Source organism: Panthera onca, chromosome A1 (genome assembly GCF_046562875.1).
Source record: "Panthera onca isolate mPanOnc1 chromosome A1, mPanOnc1 haplotype 2, whole genome shotgun sequence".
Lineage (NCBI taxonomy): Eukaryota > Metazoa > Chordata > Mammalia > Carnivora > Felidae > Panthera > Panthera onca.
Genome location: NC_138339.1, coordinates 33167277 through 33189746, shown reverse-complemented (window position 1 = coordinate 33189746; position 22470 = coordinate 33167277). Strand labels below are relative to the sequence as shown.

The window sequence follows — 22470 nt, the reverse complement described above, 5'->3', positions numbered from 1 at the left end:
GCCAGAGAGCTTCTGGCTTCTAACCCTGCAGAGAGCTGCTCTACCCACTAGAGAAGGGAAAGAAAAGGATCCCCTACCCTCACAGAGAGGGTTTTTCTCCGCTGGTTCAACAGGCAGATGTGCTATATTCTACAATAATCCCTTGAAGTGTAGGATTTTCCAGACCTTTCCTCTCAGTCCGTGAGAGCTGAGCAGGGATGGCAACATGTGCCACAGGGATGTGATGAACTGGACCTCCTCTCTACCTTCTGCCCTTAGCTTGCTCCCATCACCGACTTGGTGAGAAACATCCCCTGTGCGGTGACAAGACGGAACAACCTCAGGAAAGCTTTTCGAGAATACGCAGCCAAGTTTGACCCTTGCCGGTGTGCTCCATGCCCTAATAATGGCCGCCCCACACTCTCAGGGACCGAATGTCTGTGTGTGTGCCAGAGCGGCACGTACGGAGAGAACTGTGAGAGACGCTCCCCGGATTATAAATCCAGTAAGTATCACATAACATACTGGGGGGTAGGCCCCTTTTCTCCTCCGAAAGGTATTCTAGGTTGGTCAAATAAAACCAAATGTCAATTAACAGCTTCCACCTTATCCAAACTCGCAAGGAAGGTAAGTTTGTAAAAAGTTAGAGTTTGACTTTAGTCAAACAGCCCTGGTATGACCAAGTCTTGGCTGTAACCTACCAGCTGTGTAACTTTGGGAAAGCCCCCTAGCCCCTCAATGCCCCAATCCATTCATCCATAAAATGGGGGCAATGCCAGCATGTACCTGAAGATTTTATACATGTACATACACATATTATGATATTTATATATTTATATTTATATTGTAGCACAATGCCTATAATATAAAATAAAATAATAAACTATACTATAAAATAAAATATGTGATACTGCTGTTATAACAGTAGAATGTTATAAGGTAGAGTGACAATGGCTTTGTAACAAGAGGTAAATTAAGCCAACAACCAAAGTTTTCATTCAGGACTAAGTTTGGCTATCTCTAATGCTCCTTAGCAAGGGGAGGTGTCATGGGGGTGAGAATATATTCTATGACCTTTAAAAAAGTAATCTGATACATATTCTGTTCAGAAGAAGTTCATATGTATACATATCTGTATGCATATACACATGTGTGTGATACGGTGCTGATAGTTGAAAATGATTCATAATTGTTGCCATTTCATTCAGGCTGTGGGAAGAGGAAAGGGAAATCAGGCAAGGTGTCAGGCCCTCTCATAGGTAGTTTCCTTTCATCCTCATGATAACCCTGTGATATTCCTCAAAGAATCACACAGCTAAAAAGTGAGGGGACCGAGTTGGCCTGGCCTCACAGCCCCGGTTCTCTCAGCCTTGCCTGGATGGATGGATGGATGGGTTTCCTGTGTTCCAGATGCGGTGGATGGGAATTGGAGCTGCTGGTCTCCCTGGAGCACATGCGATGCTACTTATAAGAGATCGAGAACCCGGCAGTGCAACAACCCTGCCCCCCAGCAAGGAGGGAAACCCTGTGAAGGGGAAAGACGGCAAGAGGAACACTGCACATTTTCCATCATGGAGAACACGTAAGGCTGGGTGCCGGGGAAGGTGTATTTTCCTACTGCTAAGTAAAGAAATAAGCAGTGTTTTACCTATTCCAACACAGTGTATTAGCAAGGTATTCGTGGATCTGGTGTACCCATTTCTCTCCAATGCTTTCTTTACAAATATGCGTGCACCTTCACATATACATATGCACACGTATTTATTTTTCCCTTTTAGTGGACAGCCATGTATCAGCGATGACGAAGAAGTGAAAGAAGTAGACCTCCCTGAGACAGAATCAGATTCTGGGTGTCCTCAGCCAGTGCCTCCGGAAAATGGATTTATCCGGGTAAGCATCCTGACCTCCACCTCAAGTTTGGAGTTCAAAAAATAGAACTTATGGGGCTCCTGGGTGGTTCAGTTGGTTAAGCATCTGACTCTTGATTTCATCACGGGTCACGATCTCATGGTTTGTGAATTTGAGCCTCGCATTGGGCTCTCCACTCTCAGTGCAGAGCCCTTTTTGGATCCTCTGTCTCCCTCTCTTTCTGCCCGCCCCCAACCCAATCCCGGCTTGCACTCTCTCTCACTCTCTCAAAAATGAATCATTTTTTGGCTTCCAATGATCCCCACTTTCTGGTATTTGTGCCCTTGTGTAATCCTCTCCCCTTGAGTGTGAGCTGGACCTAATGATTTATTTCTAATGAAAAGTTTATGGGGAAAGTGATGGAATGTCACTTCTAAGAGTCTGCTACAAAAGCCTGTGACTTCCTTCTTGTTTGTAGCCTTTCTTTGCATTTTTCTTTCATTCTTCCTCTGATGAAGCAGGCTGCTCTGTTGTGAGCTACCCTATTGAGAAGCCCATGTGGCCTGAGGTTGGCCTCTGGCTAATAACCAGCAAGGAAATAAGACTTTCTCAACAACCCTTGAGAAACTGAATCCTGCCAACAACCATATGAGTGAGCTTGCAAGTGAACCCTTACCCAGATGGTCCTTCAGATGAGACCATAGCCACATTGACAGCTTGATTACATACTTATGAGAGGCTCTGAAGCAGAAGGCCTAGCTAAATCATGCTCAGATTCCTGACCCACAAAAGTTACAATGTATATTGTTTTAAGTCACTAAGATTGGAGGTAATTTTTACATAACAGTAAATAATTAATACAGTAAAAAAAAAATGAATCATTTTTAAAAATTCCAAAAAATAGAACTTAAAAAGTATGTGTTTTCTTTTATGTAGGGTTATTGTTCTCAGTTTAATCATCTTCTGTTGACTTAAAAATGAATACTTAGAAACACTCTACCACTCCTCCATCTTGAATTCCCTGAAGAGGTCTCCATACTTGGTTGTTAGACCAAAGGACAGCAGTTTCCCTGGCACCACTAATTCCTAAACTCATGGTCCACTTATGTGAATGGAAAGTGGAACGTGACCACAATATATAGGTTCGGATGACCTGTAAGAAATGTACAAATAAGATCTGACTGTTTATTCCTGAATCTGAGGGGAGTAATTCTCTACCTAACACACGTTTTCAGATAGACAAACTAGTCACAGGAGATGTGGAGTCTATAATGCCTTAGGTTAGAAACCTGTAGAATTCTTAAGCAGTCAATACAGTTTTAATGCCTTTTAATTTTATCTTTATTACTGAGCTACAATGTTTGTATGATTAAAAATAACTAAATATATTTTTCAGAAAGGTCTGTGGCTTTAGATATAAATTAGAAACATGTAATATTTAAAATTGATCACAGAAGGCATGTTCCCTAATTAATTTTGACTTTAAAAAAATTGTTTTAGCTTTCTTCAACTCAGTAAAGCCTTTAAATTAATCTTTTTCCAACTGTATCATATTTATGATCAAAGATCAATAATCCTCAATTCTCCAATGCCAGCAAACAAATATCCATGGAGTACAGTCTGGGCTAATATACCTTCCGCATTCATTTGTCTTCTGTTGATTTTAAGTGGAGGAAATATTTGGGAGTGAGGCAATGTCAATTAGTCTTTAGAAAAAGTGCACTGGAGGGCTTGTTAAAACACAGGTTGCTGGGTGTCACACCTAGAGTTTCTTGATTCAATAGGTCTGGGGCAGGGCCCAAAACTGCCAAATCTAACGAGTTCCCAGGAAATGCTGATGCTGCTAGTTCCAGAACCACACTTTGGGAATGAATCTTTTAAAACAGGAGTCAGCAAACTAAGGCCCACAGCCGCAATTTGGCCTGCCATCTGTTTCCTGTTCTGTTTTTTTTCTCTTTTCTTTTTTTAAACAAAGTTTCATTGGAATACAACCACACTTGTTTATTTACATAGGTCTATAGTGGCAACAATGTCAGAGGTGAGTAGTTGCAACAAACAAAACAGGCTGCAATTGACTTTGGAGGCCCTTTATAGACAAAATTTGCTATTCCCTGGCCTAGAACATAATCCTCAAAATTCCATTTTGTCAGATCCAGATACCCACATACTTTTTGCCTTCTTTTTTCTAGCTGCTTGCAAAAACTGTTAAAATGATCAACATTCTAATTTTAAAAATCACACAAAGGCTTTAAACAGTGATTCATTGTTCTAATGACTCTTTTTATAAAATTAGATTGTATGTTTCCATTCCCAGGAATAAATTCACCTTTTGTTCTGTTTTGCTCTTTATTACAGACCTCGTCTCTACTGTCAGTAGTTTTTACTCAAAAGTAATACAATTCAAAGGAAAGGAGAAAACCTTGAGGGATGTCTAGAAGCAGAAATTGAGAGGACTCTGTCTCTGAGCAGATACAGGAGTTAAGGAATGGAAAGAATCCAGGATGACCCTGAGGTGTTGAAAGGTATCATCCCTGGCATTGATAATGGGCTGGTTTCTATTTTAATTCTAGAATGAAAAGAAACTGTATGCAGTTGGGGAAGAAGTTGAAATTTCATGCTTTTCTGGCTTCGTGGCTGTTGGATATCAGTACTTCAGATGCTTACCAGACAGGACCTGGAGGCAGGGAGATGTGGAATGCCGCCGTGAGTACTGGCCAAACTTTTTGTGCGACTGCTCTGAAGAATAAACGTGCCCCATATAGCTAGTATATCATACTATTTTTTTTTTAGTAGCTCTGGTGAAAAGGTTTAGTGTGCAGAAAATAGGATTCATCTGCTCACATTCTGTTCCAAAATATCTTCATATTTCCCTTCTCATGCCCCTGTGTATTGGCCTCATAGACCCAGGACTACAAAGCATGCACTTGCAAAGAAATCCAGGAAGTCCTCTAACTACATCTAACCACAGGCATCTGCCTTGCCTGATGTACAAATTAATGCAAATGAAGGAGTCCCAGGAAGACGATACTCCTCCTATTCTTTGTGCATCAGAAATGCGATTTTTTGTGAAATGCAGTTTTCTCTTTGGAGCCCATCCACATCCTTTCCTGAGGAAGAGGGGAGGAGTGTGTAAGCTCCACGCATACCCATTTGTAAGCTACAGTAAAGTCAAAACAAAATTCACATAAGGCTCAAAAAGGGACCCCCAAAGAGTTATTAGGGAGAGTTGAAACCAGCCTCCATCAGAACGTCTGCCTCTGTGCCATTCAACAATGTGGTGACTTCCTCTTGGGAGGACCTGCTAGGGAGAAGAGGGGGGGAAATACTTTTCGGAAAAAGTCCCAATAATGCAATGAAAGTTGGAAGTGTCTGGAGCCACTTCCTTAGCAAGGGCACCTCGGATAATTGAACGAACGGGGGCATCTCGGCGGAGGACTCTCTCGGGAAGCCTGGATCCTCCACCCACCCCAACCCCCACTTTTCTGATCGAAACATGGCATTAAAGCAGCACCAATGCAGTAAATCCCACTAAAATCACCTCTTGCTTACATTTGTTGAGTGTTCTGCTCCACCAAGCACATCTGACATGTTTCTCTGCCTGCAGGGACACAGTGCCTCAAGCCAGTTGTGCAGGAAGTTCTGACCATCTCGCCATTTCAGAGATTATATGCAATCGGTGAATCCATTGAGCTAACCTGTCCCAAAGGCTTTGTCGTTGCTGGGCCTTCACAGTACACATGCAGTGGGGATTCCTGGACACCACCCATTTCAAACTCGCTCACCTGTGAAAAAAGTGAGTGTCACCAGGGTCTGCTGAGATGGTGCCCCCCCAAAACTGGTAGTAGCATAGCACCCACAGGGGTGCTATTTCTTGAGGATGTGTTGGGAGAAGAAAGCAGAAGTTTCCACTCACAGGCTAGGTTTTCTATTTCAACCTGTGTCATGATGAGATCAGGCAGCAGATAACAAGTTACTGGTCAAGCAGATATCTTCAAATTTTAGAAAGCAAGGTCGATTTTCTTTTCCAATACAATGTTTCAATATTTTGAGGGAGTGCAAGCTCGGCCATCCAACAAAATCAGAATTAATGGTAAACTGAAAATTTGGCTAAAGTGGAGGGCCATAAAAAAGTAGTGCACACTACTTTTTAATTATTTTATTTTATTTTATTTTATTTTGAGAGCATTTTATTTTAACTTAAAACACAGAAATGCATGATTATCCACCCATTTTCTGACATAGGACCAAGCTCTTATTTTCTTTTTATTTCTTTTTTATTTTTTTAATGTTTATTTATTCTTGAGAGAGCAAGAACAGAGCACAAGCACGGGAGGGGCAGGAGAGAGAGGGAGACACAGAATCTGAAGCAGGCTCCAGGCTCTGAGCTGTCAGCACAGAGCCCGACGCGGGGCTTGAACTCACCAACTGCAAGATCATGACCTAAGCCAAAGATGGACGCTTAACCAACTGAGCCACCCAGGCACCCCCCGAGCTCTTATTTTCTAGTCTTCTGATTTCAGCTCCAAGACTTCTTCCTCAAATAAAGCAAATACATGACTCACCACCTATGTTATTCCCTATCAGTTCCTCTAAAATCATGTTTAATTGCAGGTGGGGCGCTTCTTTAAAAAACACCTCCAGTTAGGTTCCTTCCCCCAATTCTGATGTCACTGAGCTGGGGAGGGCCTAGTATTTGGCGTTTGTTTAAGATTTCTTCTAGCTAACCCAAATGCATGCAGAGTTGAGAACTGTTGTTTTGAAGAGAGGTAAAACGTTAAAGTCACTTTTGAAACAAATTGACTAGAGAAGGATTTTAAATTTATGTATATACATAAATTTTATATATGAAATATATGTATTTCGTAATCTTTTACAGTAGTCACATCCCCGGTGAACTCAAAGCAAAATTTTTGCAAATCATTTTTAATTGTTCAAAATTCCCAACTTTTTATTTAAAAAAGTTTATCACTTGATACAGTTCATTAACTTACACAATCACAATGACAATTGGCCTAAATGGATTTGGAAACAAACAACACTGATAAGCCTGTAGCTTCAGAAGTGTCACGCTTTGGAAGACAGTGTTGCCAAAAGAGATTGCAAGAGGCCCTAGGTCTCTTGGTCTCTGGGCCAGAAGGAATTGGAGGATAGAACAGACACCGCGGATAGGTGGTGCAAGCAGGAAAGTTTATTAAAGCAAAAGGATACTCGTAGAAGAAGACCAGCTAGGCTCCAGGGAGCAAATGCCCCAAATTTCTTCTGTTTACAAGCTTTTATTATATTTTGAGTAATTAGGGGAGGAATATTCACTGAGGTAAGCAGCATGCTTTTTTCAGGAATCCAGGTTCCACCCCTTTCCTTTCCTTTTTTGGATTGATCACAACTGTCATGGTGATTTTAGGGGCAGAGACCTTTCAGAACTGCAATGCAAATGATATAATGAGGGAAATGTCCGGGTGGCTGGGTGGCTCAGTCCGGTTAAGTATGGACTTTCGGCTCAGGTCATGATTTCGCCTTCCAGGAGTTCTGAGCTGTCAGCACGGAGCCTGGAGCCTGCTTTGGATTCTTTGTCCACCCCCTTCCCCCCCACCTCTTTGCCCCTCGTGTTCTTTCTTGCTCTGTCTCTCAAAAATAAATAAATGTTAAAAATTTTTTTTTAATATAATGAGGGAAATGTCTTCTGAGGATATAACAAAGCCTCACCTAGCTGTTGGTGGGGGATTTTCCTATTGCAACGAGTGGCCTCCCACCCCCCCCCCCTTTAATGCAACTAAGGGGTGCCTTTCTGCTTTGTCCCTCCTCATTACTATCTAACTGCCTCCTCTAACAAGAGGAACCCATAAACTTGGAAGTCAGGCAATTACCATGGAGGGACTGGGGAACCTAGCCTGGCAAGTCAGTTATTTGGAAGACAGTTGAGGGCATCTACTAATTCATATCTTCCAAATTTTTCAATTGTTCAAATAATGTCTCATTTTTATTCAGAGGGTCCTTGAAGATATATGTGAAATCAGCTATGATTAGGCCCATTTTGCTTACATAAAAGCAGAAGGTAGTGAGGGACTAAATTAAACCCGAGGTCAGGCAGTTTGAGTCAACAGGAATTGAGCTACAGTTGAACTCATTCCCCAAGCTCTTTGCCATGTGGCCTTCTTTATCCTCTTCTAGGCTATTATAATGCATGAAGAAAAGGGGGAAAGCTAACTTATTAAATAAACTTAAAATTACTGATAAAGAGGTATCATGGGCGGCACCTAAGTGGCTCAGTCGGTGGAACCTCTGACTCTTGATTTCGGCTCAGGTCATGGTCTCACAGTTGTGAGATCAAGCCCCACTTTGGCCTCTGGGCTCACAGCACAGATCCTACTTGGGATTCTCTCTCTCTCTCTGCTCCTCCCCTGTTTGGTCTCTCTCCCTCTCTCTCAAAATAAATAAGTAAACTTAAAAAAAAAGAGAGAGATCATGGAAGTTTGTGAGAACTTGAGGTTGATATTGTGGCTTGATTTCACTCAACTCCTGATCATATATATCAGAGGGAACTACAGGCTTCAGAAGGTTAAGATCTCCGGGTATCTTCAGAAGCATCTTCTCTATATAGCACTGTCCACACACACACACATACACGCCCATGACTCTGTGTTTGGAAAAGAAATTGAGATTATAATCTAATCTGAGAAAGAATGAAATGTTCTACATCTAGATAAAGTAAATAAATATCCTGTCTTGTGTATTTTCTCTCCAACAACATTGGCAAAAAGATCAATGAGGGAAGTCAGAAAGAGAGAGAAAATCATCAATAAAACTGGGCGCTCTTTCCTCTCAATGTGTGGAGAGCTGTGAGATAAAGAGGCTTTCAGGCCATCCCTGGTTAGGAAAAGGGTTTTAATTCTTTCAGTGTAAAAAAGGATTTTTGCTTCCTTAGGAATTGACATGGTAGGTGCCTCTACAGTTACTTTTTCTTCCTCTGAGAAATTGACACCTCCAGAAGTTCCCCTTGACCCCAGCACTCCAAAGATCACACACAGCGTTCTCATTTCCATGTCATTCACAAACTGTTCCAGGCGGTGTGGGCAGCTGAGAGCCAGTTCTGACTTCAACCTGACATGCTGAGGGAGCAAAGACTCCTTGCCTGAGATCAGTGGCAACTTCAAATCAGTAATGGCAAATACTAGGAAGCTGAATCTCTTTGGAAACAATGTATAGCTAGGGGTCCTTCCCTGACCTAAGTGTGGATTTATTTACAAAGGGCAAAGAGGTATAGCTCTACAACAAAGCAAAGAAAAACAATCCCATGTCAATGGAATGCTTAGTATCTGAGGCCTTACCAGCCACTATACATCTCCATGTTCATGAAGGTTAAGGGCCAAATTTCATCAGAGTTTCCTGTGAGAGAATGATCATAGGAAACAGAAATAGCAGCAAAAAAGGAAAACCTACCAATTTTTATAATCTTTGTTTTTGCCTCTAACATAAACCTCCTTCCCTTACCAAACCTTCTGCCTTGTAGGCTAAAAGGAGTAACCATGAAGGGACACCTGGGTGGCTTAGTCGGTTAAGCATCCTACTCTTGATGCTGGCTCAGGTTGCGATCTCCACAATGGACCTGGACCCTGCTTGGGATTCTCTCTCTCTCTTTCTCTCTCTCTCTCTCTCTCTCTCTCTCTGCATCTCCCTGCTCACACACACTCACTCTCTCTCTCTCTCTCTCAAAATAAATAAACATTAAAAAAAAGGAAAGCACCCTTGAGCTTGGTCTCCTGTTCTGCCATCTAATGTGTCAGGATATCTAGATAGAGCTGCCTACTGCCATCCTTTGACAATTACTTGCTTCCAGAAGCCATTGTGGTTCTGTGGATGCCCGATCAGATTCAGTCCTGGGAAGTCTGTTTCACACGACAGCTCACCTGTGGTTTCAATGATTCCACATAGAATAATAACAAATTTAAATCATTAGCACAGACTTCTCCACTGAGTTAAACCCAAATAGTCACATTACTATGTATCTATTTTGATCTAGTTTGTTTGAGTGACTTAAAGACACCATAAATTTAACACATGCAGAGAGAAACTCTTGAGTCATTACCCCCCTCCCTAAAACTAAACGTCTTATAATATTTTCTATTACAGTTAAGGCACCAATGTCTATTATCTAATGCAAACTAAAAACCTAGAAACCATACTTTGCAGCTCTCATAACTTACCCACAATAGGCAATTTTATCTGTCTATTCTGATAAATATGTCACAAGTTTACCTACTTGTCTCCATTTCCAACTCAACATTTTGATCCAAATTACCATCCTCTTTCACCTGCTCTACTATAATAACCTCATAGACTGTCTACCCATAGCCTTCTTGGCCACCATATCTCTTCAAATCCATTCTCCGCATACAGAGGCCACAATTCATTTCTTTTTCAGAATCCGGGCCTGAGTTTGTCATACGACCCCTGACTTATACCACCAAAGACTTTTCATTGTTTATAAAATAAAGGCAAACGTCTTTCAAAAACTCTATAAGACCCTGCACAGACTGGTACACACTCACCTCTCTGGCCTCATCTTGTTCCATGCGCTTGTTTTTCTGCATTTCAACCACATTGGCCTTCTTTCAGTTCCAGGAAAATCACATGCTGTCTCTCTTTGTAGAACTTCCATGCCTGATGTTTCCTTTGCTGTGAACACATTCCCTTTCTTCTTTCCATTTTGCCATTCTGAACCTTCCTCACTACGTCAGTTTTCCTGATTATATGCTTTCTCTTTAATAATGCTAATAATATGAGCAATTCTATTTGTATTGGTGTGTTTGATTAATGTCACTCTGCCCTCACAAAACTATAAGCTCTGTGAGCATAGAATCTGGGTGAAATTTTAGTCAGTCCACTATTTCCAGAACATAACACAGTGCTGAAAATATTGTAGTTGCCCAGTCAATATTTGAAGAACAAATGAACAGAAATTTCACAAATTCCATTTTCTTCAGTTCTCTGTAGTTAACGGCAATTTTAGGTTGGAAAATGACAGCTCATGAGAGCTAGAAAAGACCTTTAGATGGAATATTTCATGACAACATATTTAGAAAAGGCAAAATGAGTGCTCTAACTACAGATAAATGAGAACTTTTCGCCACTGCTTTCTACTAAATCCAAATGTATCGCTTGGAAGTCATGCTGTGCACTGTCCTTTACCTCTTTTCTTTTGTTTCAGATGTTTTGACAAAATTAAAGGGTCATTGCCAACCAGGACAAAAACAGTTGGGATCTGAATGCATTTGCATGTCTCCAGAAGAAGACTGTAGGTGAGAGATACTCTATGGACTGTATTTGGAAATTGGGAAAACCAGTCTCGTGTAACCAGTTTGATAGAGGAGCTGAGCTTCTTGAAGCACAAACATGAAACATATTAATTTTTCACATAACTGATACCCCCTGTGCTCTTTTGATTTCTTCCCCACTGGGTAGCAAGCTTTCTTAATTATCTCTCAGCCCCGTTCCCTAAGTTTGCATGGCATTTGTTTATCAAGACAGTTTTAGTTTTGTTTATGAAGACTTATTCCTGTCCATAATTGGTTTCAGACTCAATTATCTCAAAGCCTTCCTCTTCCCCCTAACCACAGGGCAAGGTTGTGACTCCAAAAACTTAGAATAGAGAAAGTGGTATAAACATGGACTTCATGCATATATACTCCCCTTTGTCAGTTTATTTTTCATGCTGGGGTAGAGAGCACGAAGAAAAAAAATGAAAAATCCTGTGACCGCCATGACTAGATAGCTATCTCCTCTTTGTTGTTATAACTGCCTTTTCTTTCCCTTTCTTTTCTTTTCTCTTCTTTTCTTTTCTTTTCTTTTCTTTTTTTTAAAGTAATCTCTACTTCAATGTGGAGCTCTAACTCACAATCCCAAGATCAAGAGTTGCATTCTCCACTGACTTAGCCAGCCAGGTGCCCCTAACTGCCTTTCCTTTAAATGAATACACTGAGGAGAGTTGAGGGTGCTTCTTTTTTTTTTTTTTAATGTTTATTTATTTTGAGAGAGTGTCTGTGAAAGGGAGAAGGGCAGAGAGAGAGAGAGAGAAATTGAGGATCCAAAGCAGGCTCTGTGCTGACAGCAGAGAGCTGGATATGGGGCTTGAACCCACAAATTGTCAGATCATAACCTGAGCCAAAGTCAGATGCTTAGCTGACGGAGCCACACAAGTGCCCCAAGCATCCTTCTTTTTTTTAAATTTTTTTTAACGTTTTATTTATTTTTGAGACAGAGAGAGACAGAGCATGAATGGGGGAGGGTCAGAGAGAGAGGGAGACACAGAATCTGAAGCAGGCTCCAGGCTCTGAGCCATCAGCCCAGAGCCCGACGCGGGGCTCGAACTCACGGACCGTGAGATCGTGACCTGAGCTGAAGTCGGACGCTTAACCGACTGAGCCACCCAGGTGCCCCAACATCCTTCTTAATTTAATGGCTTTCAGTCAGATTTAATCCAAAACAGTGTTAGATAAAGATAAAATTTTGTTTCTCCATCTCACAAAATAAATGCAGAGGTTGCCAACCTAGGGCTCGTATGGTAACTCTCGTTGCAGATAGGACCGAGGCTCCTTCCTGCTCTTGTTCCACCATCCTTAAATTGTGTAATGGTCCAAGATTGCTGTGCAGGACTAGGAAGGGAGAAGACCAAAAATGGACATTTTCTCTGTTTTTATGGAGAATTCTCAGAAGACCCATCACTCACTTTCATCTCATTAACCTTTTCTTATTCGTATGGCCACACACACCTTTGACTGGATGCATAGACATTTTGAATAAAATTAGAGTTATATTACTGAGGAGAAGAAAGACTGAATGTCGGGAAGGGAAGCCAGCAGACTGTGCCCAGTTGTTATCCTTCACCTTTAACACCAATTAGCTCCCATGTTCCTCTGTGCTGCAGGTGAACAAACACTTATAGGGACTGATTTATTTATTTATTTATTTATTTATTTATTTATTAACACTATAGGGTCTTTTCCTGTATAATTCTACAAACATCATTCAACCCAGGGGTGGTCCTATCTACCCCCCTCCCCCACCTCAATCCTCACCAGGGTGATCCATCATGTAGCTTCTTGCTGCTGGAGTCCCCTCATCCAACAGACGGCCTTCCGGGGAGTACCTGCAGCATTCATATTGCCCATTTAATGCAGAAGAAACTTCCTTCTTTGTCTTTCCAATACCAAGTCATGAGAATGCAGACTGTCCTCTGGAACTGTCTGAATTTCAGCTCTCCCCTACCTCTCTAGACTCTTTCTGTAGTCCTCTGTTCTCTTCTATACAGCATCGAAGGTGTTTGTGGGACTGGCTAGCCCCACAGTTTAAGTTCTCTGAACACAGGGAGTGGCCTTTTTCTTCTCAGCTCTAGCACCTGGAGATAATTTTGCACACTGATGCCCTGATTGCTAACTCGAAGATTGACATCTGAGAAGAAACTCAAATTTAGAGTAAACCAGCCCTTGTCCTCTCAACAAAAGGACTGTAGCTGCTGATTACCTCCTAGCAGCAAGACCTAGCATCTACTTAGGGAGATTAAGCAAGTTACCCAAGGAATGATATCAAAACTGATGTACTTAATCAAAGTATACAAACACACTTGCAAAGCTATGTAATGATAGAAGACTCTGGTGCTGCAAATTAATGAATGTTAGAGAATTCTGAGGAGGTCCAGACTACATGGGCTAAGTTGATCAGGGCTACCTTCAAAGTGTGGTCAGGAACTAAACTGGACACAGACAGGCATAGAAGAGAGACAATACAATGCTGACTGAGCAGGGCATCAGATGCCAGCAAAGGAAAGGTAATCTTATAATTTTAGAAAATGATCAATATAACTGCCAGGTAATATGGATTAAGAAGGAAAGGAAAATAATTCTAGAAAGGAAAGTTAGTTGGAGTCAAATTATGGAGGATCTTGATTACCAGAATTTAAGAATTCAGACTTTGATTTGAAGACAGTTGGGAGTAACACCAAGATTAAGATGAAATTCTAGTGGCTTAGTTGGCTAAGCATCCAACTTTGGCTCAGGTCATGATCTCCTGGTTCGTGAGTTTGAGCTCTGTGTCGGGCTCTGTGCTGACAGCTCAGAGCCTGGAGCCTGCTTCAAATTCTGTGTCTCCCTCACTCTCTGCCATTCTCTTGTTCATGCTCTGTCTCTCTCAAAAATAAATAAACATTAAAAGAAAAAAAGATGAAATTCTAGAAAGATGAATCCCAGAGCACACAAGATGAAAGAAGAGAAGGTGGGGGCATGGGGCAGATGGGGAGGCGGGTCGTCAGAAAACTGGCTGGAAAGATTACATATTATATTGGCTACATGCCATCTCCTTTTTTCTAGTCTTCATATATAAATGCGCTCTTTCCTCTCTTGGGCAGCCATTATTCTGAAGATCTCTGTGTGTTTGATACAGACACCAACCATTACTTTACTTCACCTGCTTGTACGTTTTTGGCTCAGAAATGTTTAAATAATCAGCAACTCCATTTTCTACATATTGGTTCCTGCCAAGAAGGTCCACAGTTAGAATGGGGTCTTGAAAGAGCAAAACTCTCATCCAACAGCACAAAGAAAGAATCCTGTGGCTATGACACCTGCTACGACTGGGAAAAGTGTTCGGGTAAGCCCTGGTGGTGACCACGCACTGGAAATGCTCTCTCTTAGCCTTCATCTCAACTAGTTAATCTTATTTGCATTTATATACTCTCTCTTCTCTCTCTCTCTCTCTCTCACACACACACACACACACAAAACCTTTCCTTAATCAAAAATAATTCCTTTACACTGTTTTATAAAAACATTTTATAAAATTTTTTTAAATACAAAAATATAACCCACTCACTATTAGAAATAACTACCTTAGTAGTTTTAGTGTGAATCTTCCCAATTATTGTTCTATGCATATACAATCATACATGCATATATGCATATACAATCATATATGCATACAATCATATATACATATATGCATGCAAAAAGTTTATGTATTTTGAGAGAGATGGAGAGCAAGCAGGGGAAGGACAGAGAGAGAGGGAGACAGAATCCCAAGCAGGCTCCGCACTGTCAGCAGAGTCTGCTTGGGATTCTGTCTCCCTCTCTCTCAAAATTGTCTAAATTTTCCTCTGGCATTTGAGACTGGCTAGGGCAACATAGCTAGAGCCTAGAGCCTAGACTGAGTTCCTCATGGATAATAATTGCCAGAAACATCTTCAAATTTTTTTAAGTCCTCCTGCAGTGCCAGCCTCCAAGGCTGGCAGTGTTAATCAGGCAGGGCTCTCTGAGCCCAGTCAGGGTTTCTCGTGGGTTTGGGCACTGTTTCTCCCAGGTGGAACATTCTCCAACCTTCTACTGCTTCCCTCTCACCATGCATGGGGTCAACCAGATGTTCCAAGGTGCTCTGGGACTCATGCCTGCAGTCATCCATGGCTCCGAGCTAGACTCTCATTCCCAGAAAGCAGGGTATTTGCCAGGACTGCTTGAGATTGGCCTGCTAGTATGGTGCTAACACTCTAAGTCAGAGTTACTGTAATTGTTTATATAGAGAAGCATCCCATAAAAAAAAATTCCCCAGGGCCTTATACACAAGGGTGGCCCTGATTATATTACTTTTTTTTTTTTTTTTAGGTATCATACTTCACATCTTATTTTCTATATTGCTGTTTTTCAATTAATATATCATGAAACTATTTTCATGTCATCATATATTATTCTGCTACATAATTTTCAATCTCTGCAAAAGTCCATGTGGACATTCTATAACTTACTTAACTAATCTTCTGTTAAGTGTTCAGATTTTTCCCAATATTTTCCTATTATAAGCAGTGCTATAATAGACAAATTGATCACAGATAAATCTATAATCTTAGATTCTTTCCTCAGGATATACCTTAGAAAATGAAATGTATTGGTAAACATTATTTTCACATAGAAAGTCTTTGTTGGCACAGTGTATCAACTTGCTTTCCAGAAATGTTTCTACCATATTATATTCCTGTCTACAATGTATAAGAAAGACTACCACCCATACCTTCATCGAAACTTTGAGTTATTACTTCTTTATCTTTCTGCCAACTTGATACTTAAGAAGGGGCATTACATTTCTATTTTCTGTAAGCGAATTGGCTATGGGCATTTTTGTTTGTGAATTGGAAGCGGAAACTTCACAGCAGTGAGTACATTTTCTCTAAGATGAAGTTTGACCCTGAAACAGTTCAGCTAAGCTTTATATAATACATAGATATGTGCCAAAGATTAGGATTTAGCAGAACTCAAGTATGCAGCTAGATTTCCTTTGTGACACATCCTCAAAGAACTATCTTAGATTGAGACATAAAGTATATAATGGAAACTTGTTGAATTGTTACATTAAATTTTTGCTAAAACCACTTTACCTTTGCAAAAATAAACACAAAAACTTCAATGTTCCCCTTGGCTCTTCAATTCAGTCCTGGAAAAGGAGAGAGGTCTTATTACCCAAATCCACTTCCTTCCTGATCCACTTAACTCTGATTATCAAGATCCAGCTCCCCTGGGAGGTGGCAGTATTGAATTCATGACAGAGGGTAGACACAGGTGGCATTGTCCATAGGCCACCTGAGGGTGGCCACTCGGGAGGTCAATGTCTGAGACTTCTGACCTTCGTGCCATATCTGAACAAGGCAAGTCCACATAAGAGACAGCATGCCAGGGTCTGATATATATATTGCCTAATTCTGATCAGTATTAAATCACCTTGTGGCTAAATGCTACCATTCATTTTTAACTGCCAGACCAACACCATTACCCAGCTGACATCTCAGAAATAATGAGGTATTAGCGGATATGATTAGTGTTAGCTTCTGTCCTTCCATTTTTATCATGGAGAAAAGATCTTCATGGAACTCCGTATTGCAATGATTTTTTTTTTTTGCTCTTTTTCCACAAATTATTCTTTTTAAATGTGTCTGAGTAACAAATAATCTCTGGCTTGCAATTTCATCAAAATCTGTCTTTACTATTGGCTCTCTGCTGTACAGATATCTAAATCCACAGCTGCCAGGAGTCTACATTTGTCTAAAACAAGAACACTAAAAAGTTTGAATACTTAACCAATATTGCTCAAGTGACCAGAATGTCTTGGGGCAGTCAGACTAATCCATGAACACTTTATAATAAGATATTTCAGTCATTTAAAATATTCTTTGATCCTACACACAATCAGAATACTGAAAGCATTCCCACCCCCTAAAGATAAGGTCTGCCTGTGCCAGTCTTCTCTAATTGGTGAGCAAAAGTCAACGTCATAGAGAATTCTGTTCAGTAGCACTATAGAACAGAATCAACGTACAAACCTCAGCATTTATGACTAAAGAGAAAGCTAAAAATGTATTTTATACCTAACCCACATATGGCAAGTTGGGATATTATTAATTTTCAGTTGCATTGAATGTCACCTCGGTTAAACTGTTACTGACGACATTGTGTACTTTGCTACTCTTTTCCTTCTCTATCTAAAATGAGAGAAAAAGTTTAAAAATGGAACTTCAAAATAACATCAAGTTCCCATTTGAAAAGTTAGAACACAAATGGCTTCATAAGGAGTCTATTTCTATGCATATTGAATGTTTCGCCTAAATTTCAAAAATATCCACCATCAACTAATAGAAGGGGGAAATTTATTCAGCACACATCCATTTAGTATCCAAGATGCACAAGTCACTGTATATAATATGAGGAGGACTCTAAAGACAAACGAGCTTTATACCTTCCAGTTGTTCACAGTACTTGGAGGAGTAACTTTTCATGATAATTGGATGAATAACTTTGATGAGAGCCAGCATGATATAAGAACACGTAAGAGAGAGAGAGAAATCTTCTGGCCTGGAAGGGTTTCATAAATATGGTAGCATGAGAATTGAGTGATGCAGGATGCATTAGTGTAGGTGGTGGGAAGGGCTTTATGGTGCTGGCAGTCTAAAAATGATCTTGCTAAGAGCATTTAAGCCACACCATACTAAAAGAATAATGACCATGGCTTTTTCACAAGCCTGGGGAACTGACATCCTTTCCAAAGGTGGAGCAGTCTCCTGTCCTTCACTAAACCCTATTGTTTACAACAATCGGCAAGGCCCTCCACAATGAGACTCTTTTCTAACTGGTTGACACAGGGCTTACAAGGGAATGCATGCTTTTTCATGAAATGTTTTCTACCAAAGATAGGCTATCTATGTGCCTCTGCGTATCTCCCCACTCCCTTTCCCTATTTTCTCCCATTGGTTGAGACACATGGGAAAGAACTGATACCCACCTAAAAGAAGCTACTTCTGAATGACATCATTGCTGATTCTCAGCCTAACTCAGATATTTTGGCAGCATGAGTTACCCCAGATCTATCAAAATACTTCTTTTTGATTGCTTATACCTACACCCCAAATTCAGAATTGAAATCAATTGATGAAGCAGAATGAATTGAGCACCTCGTTAAGAGCTAAGTGAGACATCTAGATGAACGAGCGCTCAAACAAAGCACTTATAACTGTCTTGGGAGAAAGACATATATGAAAAGCTAACTAACAAGAAAGTATAAAAATACCAGATAGAGTACTAACAAATTTACACTATTGAAGTCTAGTTAAAACTTTAGTTAAAGTTCAGTTGTTGTGGGGGTAAGTGGGTATGAAATACTTCATGGAGGAGGTGAGCCTGTAGAAACTGGGCATGTGGGAGAAAGTAAAAAAGACCACATCACTGTAGCAAAAGAAGGGGATAGCATGGGCAAGAGGGCAAAAACTGGAACACTGTTAAAGTCTCATTTGGGAAGCAGAAAGAGAGTTACTCTAAGTGGAATTGAAAAAGCAGAAAAGACAATGTTGCAAAAGGACTTTGAGGGCAAACTGTAGAGGATCTTGAACTTTAATTAAAACATGCATGTATAGAAATGAGCCTATATCCCCCCCTACTCAAAATTTATTTAATATTCTTGACTTTGGTAAGTTTATCCCAAGTGATCATTTTAAAACAATTTCATGAATGAAAGATCTACATGAATTATGAAGTGACTGGGTGATTTTGAAACCAGGCCTCCTAAAAGAATCACCAACCTGGAAATATTCTAGAAAGAAGTCAATAGCTGTGGTATAGAGTTATGTTAAAGAATTAAGGCCTATTCGTGATTGAAAACCTGCCTCTACCACTTACTAATTGTGGAACCATGGGCTGATCAATTAAACTCTCTGGGATTACTAACAAGCTCATTTGTAGAATTAGTTTGATAACATATAGTTCATATGTTTGAGAATTAAATGAAATAAAACATGCAAAGCACTTGGCTTCTTATGTGGTTTCATAGTACATTCTCAATAGAAGGTGGTACCAACGAGAAAATAACAGAGAAGACCGTCTGTAGATGTTGTAGAAATAGATTTGACAGGATATAGTGACAGATTAGATGTGGTCAGTGAGTGAGAGCAAGGTGTCAGAGGTAGCCCAGCTCCTGAATCTTACTGGCTGACTCGTGGATTCTGTTCTCTCACATCCAGATCACTCCATTTGACCACAGTTGGGTCTTTTGGGCCATTGCCTTTGCTCTAGCTTTCCGATACATTGCCACCAAAGTGCCTGCTCCTCTGGGGACAAATTAGGTAAAATCAAACCCTGAAGTCCTGTGGTGAGTCACACTGTCTCCCTCTCATTTCAGCCGCCACTTCCGAATGTGTCTGCCTGTTGCCTCCCCAGTGCTTCAAGGGTGGAAACCAACTCTACTGCATCAGAATGGGATCATCGATGAGTGAGAAAACAGTGAACATCTGTGACATAGGAGCTATAAGATGTGCCAACAGGAAAGTGGAAATACTGTATCCTGGGAGGTGTTCAACCTAAAACAATCACTGAATAACAGATTTACTGTCCCAAAATAATCCCTACAAGAGGGCATTCTCCTACAAACAGCAGACTGGTGTGCCCAGAAGTTACTGACATAAATTCTTTTGTGTTACTTTCATATAATTCTTCTGCATGACTCTCCTGCCTTAGTCTTTCCTATCCAACCTCAGCCTATGATGTTTTCTGTAGCAACACCTCAGTAGTAACTTTCACATTGATCCAGTGAATTCTGTTCACGCTGCACTAAAACGATGGGACTTCTGAGGACCTTATGAAGCCTGTAGTATTAAGCATCCTCACAAGTACAATTAAGAACAAAAACCATAATTGTCTTCAATTATTCAATAAACATAAACCTACAACAACTTGGAAAACACATTCTTAAAACCCAACTTTCCTTCATGCATTCATTCAACAAATAATTCTGAATGTCTCCAATGTGCCACGGACTGTTTAGGACGCTGGGGAATCGGCAGTGAATAAAAGAGACAAAATCCCTTGCCTTCATGAAGCTTACATTCATGTGGAGACAGGCAAACAAAAAACAAAATAAACATACAAAATATATAGTATGTTTGATGGTGATGGTGGTAATTGCTATGGAAAAAATAATGTAAGGAAAGGTGAGTCCCATCATCTCATGCAAGGAGACACTCCGTAGTAATAAGCATCACAGTAGGGATGATTGGGAACAAGTGGAAATTGCCTTGTTTAAAGTAGTTGAAAAACTCCTGGAGTTCCATACTCTTAGGAAAAAAGATTCTTCTTGCCTCAGCTAAAGTGCATTCCAAAGCTTTTAAATTGAAGTATGTGATGGATGGAAAATCATCAGAGAATTTTGAAGGAATAATTTTTAAGTTAAATTATATCCAAGTAGACATCCATTTCTCAGAGAAGTTAGACTGTCATTTTATTGGGGAAGAGGAGTGTCTTTGGAACAGCAATTCTCAAATATTGGTCTCAGAATCACCTGGAGTACTTGTTAATACACACGCTTGCAACCCACCCCCAGTTTCTGGTTCAGTAGGTCTGGGGTGGGGCCAGAGAATTTCTAACAACTTTCCAGGTAGTACCACTAATGATCATTGGGAAGGTCATGTTTTGAAAACAGTTTAGAAATGGAGTCATCCAGCAGTTCATTCTGTTTGATTTACTAACTGATCTCCAAACCTTAGCCAGCCAATCTCCAAGCCCCTGAGTGGAAGGATATTTCCTTCCTCTAAAACTCAATGGGGTTCCCACCTAGTGGAAGGGGGCCGTGAGCCACAGCCACCTGCAGCACCCTCATAAGACCTTATACATTAAATGTCACTCCTCTTCCATCTCATTCGTCATAAGATGTTGGCAACATCTAAAACATCTTGCAATATCAAACAGAGGTATGAGGAAGGAACGACCCAGCAATTGCACTACTAGGTATTTATCCAAGGGATACAGGTATGCTGTTTCAAAGGGGCACCCAGATGTTTATAGCAGCACTACCGACAATAGCCAAAGTATGGAAAGAGCCTGAACGTCCATCAATGGATGAATGGATAAAGAAGATGTGGTATATATGGAGTATTACTCGGCAATCAAAAAGGATGAAATCTTGCCATTTGCAACTACGAGGATGGAACTAGAGGGTATTGCTAAGTGAAATTAGTCAGAGAATGACAAATATCATACGACTTCACTCATATGAGTACTTTAAGACACAGAACAGATGAACATAAGGGAAGAGAAGCAAAAATAATATAAAAACAGGGAGGGGGGCAAAAAAGAGACTCTTAAATATGGAGAACAAACAGAGGGTTGCTGGAGGGATTGTGGGAGGGGGGATGGGCTAAATGGGCACGGGGCATTAAGGAATCTACTCCTGAAATCATTGTTGCACTATATGCTAAGTAGCTTAGGTGTAAATTTAAAAAGTTAACTTAAATTTTTTTTTTTTTTTTTGATTTTTATTTTTGGGACAGAGAGAGACAGAGCATGAACGGGGGAGGGGCAGAGAGAGAGGGAGACACAGAATCGGAAACAGGCTCCAGGCTCTGAGCCATCAGCCCAGAGCCTGACGCGGGGCTCGAACTCACGGTCCGCGAGATCGTGACCTGGCTGAAGTCGGACGCTTAACCGACTGCGCCACCCAGGCGCCCCAAAGTTAACTTAAATTTAATTTAATTAAAAAAAGAAGTATGAGGAAGGAAAAAAAAAACTAGGACAGAAAAAATTTTCCTAGTGTAACAGCAATTGAGTGGGAATTTTTCTCTTCCCACAATCAGTAACCTATCTTCCCCAGTCATGCCACCCCCTCCCATCTCACAAAATTGGTGCAGGCCATCTCATCAGCATCATGCCTTCAGAGCTCCCAAGAGTCCAAACTGAGGGCAAAGAGGTATTAAATACTCCCATGTTCCAAGGAGAGCCACTGCTGAATCAAGAGCATTTCCTCAGGAATGAGTTGGAGCTGCTCTCCCCAGCTCTCACACCTGTCCCACACCGTTCTGAGGGGAGAGGAGGACCTGGGACCAGGGGACCAGGGGAGGAGGGAGGGAGGCCATGGGAATCGGCAGCCTAGTGAATACAGTTTTCATAGAGAGAGTCCTACTCCTCCCCTGAGACCTTTTAGAACTTTTCCCCTCCTGAATGAGGAGGTGGAGGATGCAGAAAGTATCCACTGAAGCCAGGCATCTGAAGCCCTGCGAGAATCATTTGTAGGGTGTGGGGCACCAACAGCAAGGACAGAGAGCTGCCCAGTGGGATACTGTGAGTCTTAGAACTGAAG

General features: G+C 40.9%; 1 protein-coding gene across 2 annotated transcripts in view; it reads left to right on the top strand.

The window, feature by feature from the left end:
* Positions 1-19970, top strand: part of C6 (complement C6) — a 65130-nt gene extending 45160 nt beyond the window's left edge. For both annotated transcript variants that reach the window (XM_078445138.2, XM_078445136.2), the window contains exons 11-18: positions 259-484; positions 1390-1561; positions 1758-1869; positions 4398-4530; positions 5432-5620; positions 11033-11123; positions 14225-14466; positions 19522-19970. In XM_078445138.2, the coding sequence (XP_078301264.2) occupies positions 259-484; positions 1390-1561; positions 1758-1869; positions 4398-4530; positions 5432-5620; positions 11033-11123; positions 14225-14466; positions 19522-19703 (1347 nt within the window). In that variant the 3' untranslated portion in view covers positions 19704-19970. The remainder of the gene's footprint in view (positions 1-258; positions 485-1389; positions 1562-1757; positions 1870-4397; positions 4531-5431; positions 5621-11032; positions 11124-14224; positions 14467-19521) is intronic.
* Positions 19971-22470: the final 2500 nt, after the last annotated feature.